General features: G+C 41.8%; 1 protein-coding gene across 4 annotated transcripts in view; it reads left to right on the top strand.

Annotated features, from left to right (window-relative positions):
• Nucleotides 1-12,910, top strand: part of disc1 (DISC1 scaffold protein) — a 75,037-nt gene that overhangs the window by 40,936 nt on the left and 21,191 nt on the right. For 2 of the 4 annotated variants that reach the window (XM_012857062.3, XM_012857061.3), the window contains exon 10: nucleotides 2,604-2,664. The exons of the other annotated variants lie outside the window; for them this stretch is intronic. In XM_012857062.3, coding sequence (XP_012712516.2) covers nucleotides 2,604-2,664 — 61 coding nt within the window. The remainder of the gene's footprint in view (nucleotides 1-2,603; nucleotides 2,665-12,910) is intronic. 4 annotated transcript variants of the gene reach the window in all.

Genomic DNA, 12,910 nt, shown 5'->3' with positions numbered 1-12,910 from the left:
TCTCGCTTAGTATCGGAGCGGATAGCTTGTGTTGTATGCTGCACTTTGCATGCACACACACACACCTTAGCCTTTGCCTACATTCCCGCCGAGCTGAATACTTGTTGCATTTCATTTGAAGTAGGAACTCAGAAATCTTGGCTCCCAATCGGGAAAATCAACGGCCGCAATAGTCAGACGTTCCCCTCGGAAAGTCGGGTCTAATTTGTCAAGGCTGATTGCAGCTCCTCGGATTGACAACAGGAAACTGTGATAAAATTAGTTTATTTTACAGGTCACAGTGGTAAGAGTGCATCTAAAATCAATGTTACATGTAGCAGCTGGAACTTAACGGAACAGATTAAAAGGGGTGTTTGCATATGGAAAGTACAGCTTTAAAGGATGTTTATAAGTGGTACTACGAACAAAACAACAGCTTTTCTGGCCGTCTCCATATTGGAATCCTAACCTTTTGTTTTTATTTTGAAGTCCCGACTCTCTGACTGTGTTAACTGGAACGCTTTTTACTCGGGTTTACTCCATTCCCAGCTATTCCAATTTTTGATGTCAGAGGCAAATGGAACGCAACGACCGTATCTTCACAGAGCTGTTTGAGGGTTAAGAATAAACTTAACTTAAACCGGACTTAGCCGGAGGAGCCATAATAGGTGTTGTAATTCCTATGGCATGCCAGTGGGTGGCGCAATAACACTGCTACAGAAGTAAAGAAGGAAGAAAAATGAAGAAGTGCAGGGAGAAAACCATAGACATTATATACGTAAATGCCTCATTATGTGGTGGCGGGCACCCTGCGTCGCCGCCATATTGGATGGGTCTCTCCTACTTTAGGCTGGCATAGCAGCAAACGGGAGTAAATGCAGAGGGAGCAACTTTACCCATTTTCTGCACCTTATGGTTGCAATAACCGGGGATAACTGAGTTTTTACTTGGTGAGGACATTGCAGAGACCCAACAGATGGACCATAATTTCATACTGTGATAACTTAATCTGTTATCACAGTATTTCACAAACAAAGGCTGAATCACATTGCCAAATTAAGTACCCTGGAGTTACAGAGTACAAACACATGCAAAAAGCTGTGCAAAACTGTTCTTTTTCAAGGGTTTTAAGCTCCAGGGTAGTGTAAGACACTGGAATTACCTGGAAATAAAAAAAAAAACACTTTTCCAGGCCTTTAAAAAACTGTATATTCTTGTGTGAATGGATAGCACGCAAAAATATGAAGAAATTATTGTTGATGTGTAGAGAAGGCTCAGGATTGTTCATGTGTTAGAGAGTGAAACAAATTTAAATGAGCAAACCAACTTGTTTCTTTACTAAAATATTAAATGTAATTGTTGTTTTGACAACGTATTTCACCATTAAAACGTCTTTTGTGTGTAACAGTGTCCTGTATCATAACCACATCTCTGCCGTTTGTAACAAACCAAACCGTGTGAAAATCAGGTAATTATTCAGGGAGTTATGATTTAGTTGAGTTGAGCAAACAGCTTCCTCAGTGCAAATTAATGCACTGGGCGAGCGTGAGAGACCCATCCAAGATGGCAGCCACGATGAAACGTCAGCTCCAGTAGGAAGTGCAGTAGAGGAGCAAAATGTCTTGGTCTAAAACCCACAATAAACTGAATAGTGTCTGAAACAACCACAACTCCAAATCAGCCATTGTTGTTTGTGTTTGTGCATGCGTGATAAGGGAGTGGAAAGGTCTACCTTTAAGTTTCAGGCAGCTTCATAGTCGGTTTTGTGGCCACTTTGTCTGCATGGTATCCACTATCAGACCGAGAAGTTGGTCAGATATAGCCAAACCTGGCACTACATTAGTTTTAATGCATTTAATCACAGTTTACACACACAAAAAAAAAACTAAAAATAAAATGGAAAAATGTCTTGGAAAATATGTTCCCCCTAGAAACACTAGAAAAGCACATTTTAAATCAGAACCCATCATTGTGAAGGGGATGCGTTGTCTTTTTACCCTCACAATATCACTGAACTGGATTGCCAGGGAATCGCTTTTTCTTTTTTTAGGCTTAACTACATATATGCGGAGCAATTTGATTAAAGTGCATCCTATTGTGTTCAAGGGTCTCCTGCTGTGAGGGGCATATTCTCATGTTTCATACATGAGCTCATTAACGGTGCTCAGACTGCCCTCCTCTCCAGACCGAACACCGTTCAGCAGCCTTCGCCTGCCTCCTCAGGCAAAGCTCTCTGCTGGCAGGAGGGCACAGGAAGCAGCAACATAAGCTATCCATCCATCCTGTGCCCTACAGAAAATCTGGCCGCGATAAAACCCTCAGTCTTCCTCGGGCTGTCTAAAACAAGATGCTGTCTCAGAGCAGAGGCTACGATTCCTCCTCAGATGCGTGTCAGCGTTCTGAGAAAACCAGCTGGTTCTTTGTGTAACGTCGCACGTTTCCACCGCACAATGCGGCTTGTCAAGTGCGATGATGACTACCTTTCCTAAAAAAAAAAAGGCCCGCGTTGCACGGCTAATGACAAGTGGGTTTTAATAGCATTAGCGCTGCGATTTGTTGCTAGGATACCACATCTTCCGATGAAAAAGCAGCAAAGTAACAATTGCGCTCTTCCTTTCACGCAGAGAGGCGGCTGAAAGAGAACACCACCAAGTATCTGGAGCTGCTGGAGGACAGGTTGCACAGGTACGGCTGCTCTCTTCTTCTCTCCTTGCTTCGGCGCCAACAGGAAGTGTCCATGTTGCACAAGGGGAAGACGCGAACGGAGCAGAGCCCTCCAAGGAGTTTCCTCTCACCTCCGTTGTCCTCTAACCAGATCCTCAATGCGTCACCTCACAGACAACTTCATGCAGTCACACCTTGTTGTTTCCCAGAGCCGCTTTCTCACATTCCCCCCCCCCCTCGTCTCTCACCTGTACTTTGTCTTCATCTTCTCACCCTCTAATGTATTTTCTATCTATACCTCAGTGCTCCATTTCTGCCTTCTCCCCTTCTCCTTGTATGAAAAAAAAAAGAAAAACAAATTCTAAAAAGTGGTTCTCCCTGTTTTGTCTGCTTGTATACGATCTGTGTAATTCTGCTACCCAGGCCGAGTAACGAGTTTGATCAGCAGTTAGATTTTAAAACTATACACCTGGTGTCGACCTTTCGCACCACACTGAGGTTGCGTCATCTCTCGCTGAACAATTTCTGTCATAGGATCACAGCTGGAAGCGGTTTTAAAAAAAAAAAGAAAGAAAAAAAGAAAACCTTTTTTAATCAAAGATCCTGCAGGTCTACTTGACACTTGCCTGATTGTGCATGAGGGGGTGGCTTTCTGTGTGCCTCCTTTAACAGACGGGGTCACCTCTTTGGATGGCAACCAGGAGCTGGTGCCAGACAGAAATGCAAATGGGGAGTTAGATGACGCCGGTGTCTGAGCCATTTTCTGTCAGTAAAAACTGCCGGTTTGTTGTGTTTCAATGCAGTTTTCTTTTGAGCATCTGTCAGCAGCATACATCAAATATGAATTATAATACTGATGTGGGATCTTAAACCTACAAAAGTGTTTAAGATGTTCTATTAACCCTTTAAGTATCCCATTTCTATCCGATGTATTAAAGTATTCAGAGTGATTTAGTTTTTGTGTGTCCTGCTCTGACCAGAGGACGGTTTGGCTTAACCCAACAAGGATACATGCAGGAGTTCTCTACAGCTTTGTAACACGACAATATGAACGCGGTTATGAAATCGCAGTAGCTTTCTTCTTCGTGAAATAGCAAAATTCCAAAATTTTAACTTGGTGGATTTTAATGTGGAGAATCAGTAACAACCAGCAGCTGTGAAAAATAATTAGGGAAGTATAAACACTTTATTTGTTGATTTTAACTGCTTGTGACATCGCATAATTGCTACAGCTTTCTATTTCTGTATGTATTTTCCTAAAACATTCATTCTTATCTAAACTCTGATATTCTCAAAAGGCTGCCAACATTTCCAAATAAAGCACGTTGCATACAGCGATAGCCAGGGCAGTCAAAAGTAGCCGGTCAACGGCGGCAAATCGCCGTCTATAGCAGCTCTTGCCGCTGCCTACATTTCCCCCGACTATATAATGGAGCGATATTTGTGCCTTCTGGTTGAGTGCGCAGGAACCAATCCGAGCTCAACTCTGAAAAATTCTTCTCGCGCGACGCATGCGGAGAAACAGCCAAGCGAGCGCAAGTGCACAGCACAGCTGGTGTTGAGCATGGAATGAGCAGGTCGAGCGCGCATGTTGTCTCACTGCGCGCTCGGTAGTTAGTAAATTGTCATATATTCTCCTAATCTGATCGGTTTTATGTGGTGCTAGTAATTCAAATTCAACTAATTTTATGCAAATTTGTTTAAAACCATGTTAAAACGTGATGATAACATGTGAAAAAATGTTTTAGAATAATAATTAAAAAAAACAAAGGTTGTTTTTGAAGAATTGATCATTCACTCTATTTTTTAAACAATCACCTGTCTTGAAAGCTTCCAAAATACATCAGGGAGACTATATTTTTCAAAATTCTCCCCTCCGGTGCTCGGGCACCGGCATAAGTGCACCCTCCTACCTGATAGTGTGTGGCCTGCTACTGTAAAAAAGTTTGACTGCCCTGGATAGCTTGAGATTTCAAAAATGATTACACCAGCCTTCCTGTTGTCTGCTGAAAGTCTTGTTCTCTCCACTTTATCATTGTTTGAGTGACTCTCAGACATACTGTACCTCAACCTGTTATAGAAAATGCTTAAAAATAGCTCCTAACAGATTTTTTTTCTTCTTCCTCTGACTAATTAAACCCCTGATGGATATTGAAAACAGCTGAATCTGAATCTTCTTCACTCAGTAGCAACCTCCCCAGTGGAAGGATGTTGTCGCTAATGGTACTCTGACCTTATAATAAAGCACTTTTCTAGTCATGGTGGCTAGTCAAAGTGCTTTACACTGGAGCTGCATTCGCCCAGTCATCCTCACAAATCCACACATTCATACACCATTGCCGACTTTAGGCTGAGGACGGCTAAAGACGGGGATCTGGCTAAGGATGTCGATGCGCCCCTTGCCCAGGGGCACATCAACATGTGGCTGATTTGCAGCCAACATGTGGCTGATCCATGACACACAATGGCTGAACGTTCAAAACAACTGGACTCGCCCTCCGGTTATCTGCCAAAAAGCTCTCTCTCTCTCTCTCTCTCTCTCTCTCTCTCTCTCTCTCTCTCTCTCTCTCTCTCTCTCTCTCTCTCTCTCTCTCTCTCTCTCTCTCTCTCTCTCTCTCTCTCTCTCTCTCTCTCACCGCCTGAATGAATCTAATAGGGGATAGATCACATTTTTGAGTTTCCAAACGGCCTTTTGGTGGTGAGACCCAGTTTTGTCGGTGCGTCAAAACTGCCTAAAGTGATCACATTTCTCACCCTTAATTCGCTTTAGCAGCCATAACTAGTGTGTTTTTTTATTTTAGGTGGGCAGTGTGGCGGATAACACAAGCTCCCAGAAACACATATTGGGCTTGGTACAACACACCACATGTACACACAAAGCTTCCCTTTCACCCACTGTAAATATTCTTGGCAGCTTGAATGTGCATTACGGATGATGGAGCGCTATGCTGATGGGAGATAAGGAGAGGAGGAGAGAGGTAGATTAGTCTGTTGAGATGTCTGGTCTCTGTGGTGACGGATGCTACTGCAAAAAGAAAAAAAAAAAGAGAAAAACTATTATTCCTTCCACACTAAGACTAGAAAAGCATGTTAGAGCAGTGCAGATGCTGTTAAGTGTGTCACCAGACAAAAAAATAATAATTGAATTCAAATTAGCTGCACCTCGGAGTTGTGTAAAACGTTATGTAGATGCTTCATTAGTACGTGCTTCTCGTGTTTGTCCTACTTTTTTCACGCTCGTTTCTCTGTGGAGGCTTGGCCGTTATTTATCATGTGTGATGGATGCAGAGCAGCTGCGCGTAGAAGGCATTAAAATGCTCCGGCATGTTCTTCTTGCTGAAGCTGCAGATATGCAATGTGCAGGTAAGAAAAAAAAAGAAAAGAAAGGAGGAGGAAATGGGCTCAATTATCACATACATTCAGGAACTCTTGAATGGACATAAATGAGATGTTTGTAGAAACAAACAAACAGAGGAACCTAGCTGCTGTACTGTAAAAACTTAGCAAGACTGGAAGACTGACCTGCCTATCTTTGCCAGGTAAAGACTTTTGTTTGGAAGCATCTCAAGTCAATGATGTGCAAAAAAAAAATCTACACCAAAACTTGATTTGTCACACGCCTTATTTTTCAGCCGTGAAATGTTTGAGGGTCTCCAGCAGGCACGTGCACGGACATTTTCTAGGGGCAAGCCAGAATAAACGTGCCAAATTTATAAGTGTTAGCATGGTGGTCAGAGCAGAGCCTTGGTTCCTGGAAGGGCTGCAAGATTCCCGGTTCAAATCCCATAAACAGCCCCTCCCTGAGCAAGACCCTCAGCCCTGAATGCTCCCCGGGGCGCCACACAGGGGCAGCCCACTGCTCCCCGAGGCTGGGGTTAAATGCTGTGGGCACATTTCATTGGAATGTACAAAGTTACAAATGAACATGATTATGAGTATCATTGACATTCTTATTTTTGTTGACAGAACCAGTAAAAGGCCAATCAGATTAGGTAGCTGGAATTATTGAATTGAATGAATGAAATGCAGGCAAAATGAGATAGAACAGGGCAGTATTGTGTGTTTATAATAATAATAATAATAATAATAATAATAATAATAATAATAATAATAATAATAATAATAATAATAATAATAATAATCTCTACATTGTCCTGTCATGTACTGGCGACCTGTTCAGGGTGGACCCGACCTCTCACCCAATGACTGCTGGAGAGGCACCAGCCTCCGCTACGCTGCACGGATAAACGACTTTAGATAGTGGATGGATGACGTGTCCATCTGCACACTTTTAACTTCCCTGGGAGTATTTATTCGGACATTCACGCTACTTGTACCGTTCTTTAAGTTCAAGTTTTTTCTCTTTGAGCTAATGACACTGTTCAACTTCTCAGGGACAGTTTGTCTGCTACATCCAGGCAATTGCACCAGTGGTTTACATCTGCCGTCTGTCTTTTTTTTTTGACTCGGACGTTGAAATCTGATCAGATACTAAGGACTATTCGCACGCTTTTACCTTAGCGAGAATGGCTGTCGGTGCATTCAGCTATTTGAACATTATGTCTCGTTTGTGTCTGTGTAAATCGGTGTGAATTGTGAGCCGGTGCCTCACCAAAATTTCATTATTGTTACATAATGAGAATAAAGACTTGATTCTTAACTCAACAAGCTCGGTGTGCCTTTGGGCCTCGGGTCTCTGGGAATCTGCTCGGGCGTAGCTGGCTGCTGGCGGAGCCTGAGGGCTCATCGCTGTAGCTCCTTCAGGGGGGGCCTTCCAGACATCTGAGGTTCTGGTTTCCCCGGCGCTCTAGGGATGGGTCTTTGGCTCCTCACAAGCCCTATAGAGCATTTTTCTCATGGATAAACCTTACATACACAAGCACACTCTCACAAACACCCACTGGTGCTTGGATCCAGGTGCTTACATATTCACTTCTATACAGATAAACCCTACAAGCAACGGTCAAATAATTAGAATATCATGAAAAAGTAGATTTTTTTCATAATTTCATTCAAAAAGCAAAACGTGTATATTATACTATAGTCATTTATTACACACAGACTGATATATTTCAAAATTGACAATATTCTAATTTTCCAAGATACTGAATTTCAGGTTATCATTAGTTGTCAGTTATAATCAGCAAAATTAAAAGAAATACAAAGATCCAATATCGAAGACACCTGGTGCCACACTAATAGCTAATTAACTCCAAACACCTGCAAAGGCCTTTAAATGGTTTGTCAGTGTAGTTCTGTGGGTTACACCATCATGGAGGAGACTTTGATAATTCCTTCTTCTGGATCCTCTCCTTAGCTCAGTTTTGGGGGCGTTTGATGGTAACGGAAACATTATTTTGCTGATTTTGTGTCTGGTGAGATTTTTCTGTGGTGATTTGGTCCTAAGTTTTGGGTAATTATGCAGCTGGAGTTCAGTTTTTTGCTAAAGTCAATCAGATTTAGGTGTAGACTTTTTAAAAGAGTAACACTATGAGAATCACAGATCCTCCACCTTACTTCACGGTATGCATGGTGATTTGTTTCATGCCGTGTTCATCTTCTGAAAAGCCCTGAAAAATGCTTTGGATCTACTTAATTCAATAGATTACATTCGTTGCACACAAACCTTTTTATTCCACAGCAGCCTGTAATGTTGCGTTAATTCAAGATGATTTGATCTCTTCACTTCAACACAACTGAGTCACTTCCTTCCAAAACTATTTTATCAATTAAACCTGAGGGGCTCAGTTTAAAGTAATAGAAAACCTCATCGATTTTGATCCTTAAAACCTGTAGACTACTTAAGGTGTCTCCTTGCCCTGTGAGCTGTCTGACCAGGAAAATATCCCCTTCCCCTGACTTCTTTAGCTTTATATATTGTGATTTTTATGCTTAGCGGCTAGCAGACGGGTGAGGAGAATATGCATTTGTGCAGCAAACACACAACTGACGTGAACTAATGGTGCATTCTGTGCGACCAGGTATTTTCAGATTATTTCAGGAAAATGAATATCCCTCATTGCATTATTTTATTATGTAGTACCTACACAACATTATTACATTCTCTAAGTACATGAAACAATAATGTAGAATCAACACGATATGCTTAGATAGAGCAGAAAATCATCCATTAATTGATTAATCAACCAAATAAAGGGTCATAGCATTCTCATCAACTTCAAAAAGTAAAACATAAATAAAAATGCTCTGTTTATATTTATTTAAATGAGTTCATCTATTGTAAAAGAACCTTATTTATTAACATAGTATTTTCATTTCCAGTGAACAATTGGATGTTGCTAATACTTTCAGTGTAACAATACATTTATTCGAAAAATATACATTTATCTTTTAGTTTTTTTTTTGTTTTTTTTTTGCACCTCTTCCTCAAGTGATGCTGATAAATATGGCTGGCACTGTTCCCCTACCATCTGTCACACCTACGTCTTTTATTTCACAGTGTTATTTGCACCTTTACAGCTGGCTGTGTTTGAGATGGCAATGTTAAGACGAAACATTACCGTCTATTTCTAAAGTGTGAATGCCCACTACAGCTGCTTAGCATCTATCTCTGTATTAGGGACTCCCAGCTAGTACCTAACTGGGCAGGCTTTTTGCACTCAGAGCTGCCTTAGTTCTGTGTGGCTTGGATTAAGCAAGGTCTCTGAAACAATCCTCAGAGATGCTGGTCGATATAGGAATGATACTGCGGCCGATTTTTCGGCTGAATTTCAATAATGTGAACCTTCGTTTCACCAGATCCTCAGGGTCCACTCAGTGTGCGCCATCACCAGCAGCCAGAATTGTTGATACGAGGTTAACGGATCCATTCTTTGATGTTATATATGCCAAAATCTGACGCGACCATCCGAATGTTGCAGCTGAAAGTGAGACTTAGACCAGGTAACAGTTTCCCAATCTGTCATTGTGTAATTTTGATGTGCCTGTCTTAGTCTGTAGCCTCAGATTCCTGTTCTTAGCAAACAGGAGTGAGATTCTGTGTTCTCTCCTGCTTCAGTGTCTTCAAGGCGTTGTGTGTTCAGAGATGGTATTCTGCACTAACCTGACTCTAGCCATATAGATTTCGCTCCACTCACATCCATCTGGAACAGATCCATAGGAATTGCCTTTTTTGAAGGCTGGGCCTTATCAAAAATCCTTGCATATGATTGGATAAGCCACTTGTCTGTCATCTTTATAGACGTGTTATTTCAACCACTCACACCGAAGCTAACCCGTGACGCTGTGAGAGCGACGCAGGAAAAAACAAAAAGTTTTTTTTTTTTAAATGTGTTTGCGGCTCTAGTGGGACATGTTTTATTGACAGTGAGCTGACAGGAAGAGGGGGGAAGACAGGCGGCAAAGCGCCGCGGGTCGGAGTCGATCCCGGGCCGACCGTGTCGAGGACTAAAGGCCTCCTAACATGGTTCACGCTAACCGCTAACAGCTAACCGCTCCGCCGCGCGCCCGCCCCGGAAAACAAAACTTGCCAAATCCGGTCGGGAGAAGGGTGAAAACGAGGTTTCCACCAACAAAAGCCTTCAGAGCCGTTCTCTGATGTTCTTTTAATGAAACAATATTAGTTAGATTGGACAACACGGAAGAAATAGCAGCATCAATGTTAACGCTTGCTTCCTCGATGCGAGCCGCCATTGTTGTCTGAATCAAAACAGTCTCACGTCACGGTCACTTCTCCACTACGTCACATCTATGAAACTCCAGCCCTGCGTCCTGATTGGCTAGACAATAAAATTGGTTGAAGAAATCACTCTCTATGGAAGACATCCCAGATGGATGTGAGTTAAGCTAGGCGGAGCGACATACATATGGCTAGAGTCAGGTTAATTCTGCACACCTTGGTCTTAATAACTATAATCTGAGCGGCTGTCGTCGTATCGTTCCATTCTCTGACATCAATAAGCCATTTTCATCCACACAACTGGGCACGTTCCGGGTCACCTAAATTCCCTTTCTTCACCCTTCTGCCGTCAGTGGCGCGCACGCCCACACCCTGCCATTGTCAGGTGGAGGACTGAGCGGCTGCCACCAATTAACCCCTGAGTAAGAAGTTCGCACCGACGGGCACCGGGACGCCATCATCCCAGGGAGACTTAGGCGCCGATGGGCTGTGTGAGCTTTCACCAGAGAGCGCCTCCGAGCCAGTTCTCTGCAACGAATGCCGGCTGTCAATAGCGAGAAAGATTTTCTGACATGTTGATATTGCTCAGAAACACGTGAGCCTGCGGTAGGTGATAATCTATGGAAGCGCGTGTGAGCGAGCACGTGAGTGCCTCTCATCTTCAATAGAAACAAAGTGGAAAAAATGGCTCCCCTTGGTGCATCCCCACTATGAAAGGAACCCAGAAGCACTGGTGTCGAGTGGAAAATTGGCGAGGGCAGGGAGGTGGGGACGGACAATCTCTCTATTGTCTCTTTGCCAAATGAAGGTTAGAAAACAGCTGAGAGGCGTGCGTTGGCAGCGGACGGAGGTTGGCAGCCCTTTCAGATGTGAGATGTGCTGGAAAACAAGTGGCTTTCAATTTTGGAGGTTGAGACTCTCATCAGTGAGCGGAGAGGAGAGAGATTAAAAAATATCGTCTAAGTGCATTTTTGTTTTTTAGTTTGTTGACAGATGAAAGAGATGGAACAGCTTTACACACTCTAGGTAAAAATGATGTTGCTTTAGAGGCTTAAATCTAAGCATTTTCTGACCAAGAGGAGGATTTTTATTTTTGTGTACATGTGCCTCATCATTTTGATCTCTCTGAGGCTTTTCTTTTTCTAAAAATACCAGATTTTCTAAACATTTCTGTTTAAGTTTACTGTCTAAACAAGACTCATTCCTGTGAATTAACGTATCTTTGACATGCGATCCCACTCCTGGCCAAATAGTTGACGAAAAGACAGAAACATAACCTCGTCTTGCATCGAAACCAGCAGACCTACATGGTGTAAAAGTTGCAATTCACCTCATTCAATCAGAATCCAAATTACCTTTATTGGGGAAAATTGTGTACCCAAACAGAAATTTAACTCCCGCCTCAGCATAAAGCTATTATGCATAAATACATAAATTACATAGAAAATAAAAGATAAAAGGAACTGTATGTATACATGTATCTGCATGCACAGCCATTTGTTATATAAAGACAGGCAAGTTGTGGTAATGCTAATAAGTTTCTTATATTTACATCTAGCAACAAATATACATTGTATTAATATAAGTTAAAAAACCTTTCTGATAGAAATGGTCATTCATTATGGGCAGAGGAGATGTTACATTGTTCATGTTAGGGAGAAGCTGCATCAAAAAGCTCGCTTAAAAACAGGTTTCCACAATTTTAGTGAACTGAAGTAAAAAAAAAAAAAAAGAGACTTTAAAGTTAGATTATGGGTATAAAGGATATGCCAAAAGTTTTTCAAGGTTACAATTTCATACCCTTTAACGCTTTCACTCTATTTGCCATGGTTTGACTCTTTACTACAGTAAAAATGTCCTTTTAAGAAGACGCCAGATGAGCATAGGTTAATTAAACCTTAAAGAAGGTTATTAAACGTTTCCCTCGCTTACACAAAAGACAAAAATGGCCTGTTATAAAAACACGAACACGGTGGAAAAACTGTAGGAGAGCCAGGTTCTGGCTACCGGAGCAGACAGCTTGGCTAACTAACCCGCTAATATAAAACCTAAAACATAGCTCTATATGTTTTGTAAATGTGGTTGAAACATTTTGGTCAATCAAACGGACGAAGCAAGACTCACTTTTAACATATTTGTATCGGCTAAATTGGTACATGGCATAAAAAAAACAACAAAAAAAAACGTTTTCTGCGTAATTTCAGGCAGTGTTTGGAGGGAAGGCTGAGTCAAATCCGTTTTTTTTGTCGTACACTGAAATATCCATTGTGCCAGTACCTTCTTGTCATCTTTTGTGTGATACGTTAAAGCCAGAATGTGCTTCTATCAAGATCAATGAATATGAGTTGTAAAATGCCACCTGGGACTGAAGCCGGTTGGTAATAATTTGTTATCTAAAGGTCACCAAGAGAGGACGGTGAATACATAAAAGTACTGAAAAGGTCAGAAAGTCTCACGTTTGAAACTGTGGAGAGGCGCAGTGTTTGATCTATAGCAAAACTGAAAATCTTTGAATGTGTAGAATATCTTCACACAATATAAAATCAGCCTCATATTAACAGTAGAAGACTAAAGGGTGCCAAGAAGAATAGGAATTGCATTTTAAAGCCATTAATAGCCTTAGAAAGC

The sequence above is a fragment of the Fundulus heteroclitus genome, chromosome 22 (genome assembly GCF_011125445.2).
Source record: "Fundulus heteroclitus isolate FHET01 chromosome 22, MU-UCD_Fhet_4.1, whole genome shotgun sequence".
In the NCBI taxonomy this organism is placed as follows: domain Eukaryota; kingdom Metazoa; phylum Chordata; class Actinopteri; order Cyprinodontiformes; family Fundulidae; genus Fundulus; species Fundulus heteroclitus.
Note: the sequence above shows the minus strand (reverse complement) of the source record. Positions and strands in the feature narration are given on the sequence as shown.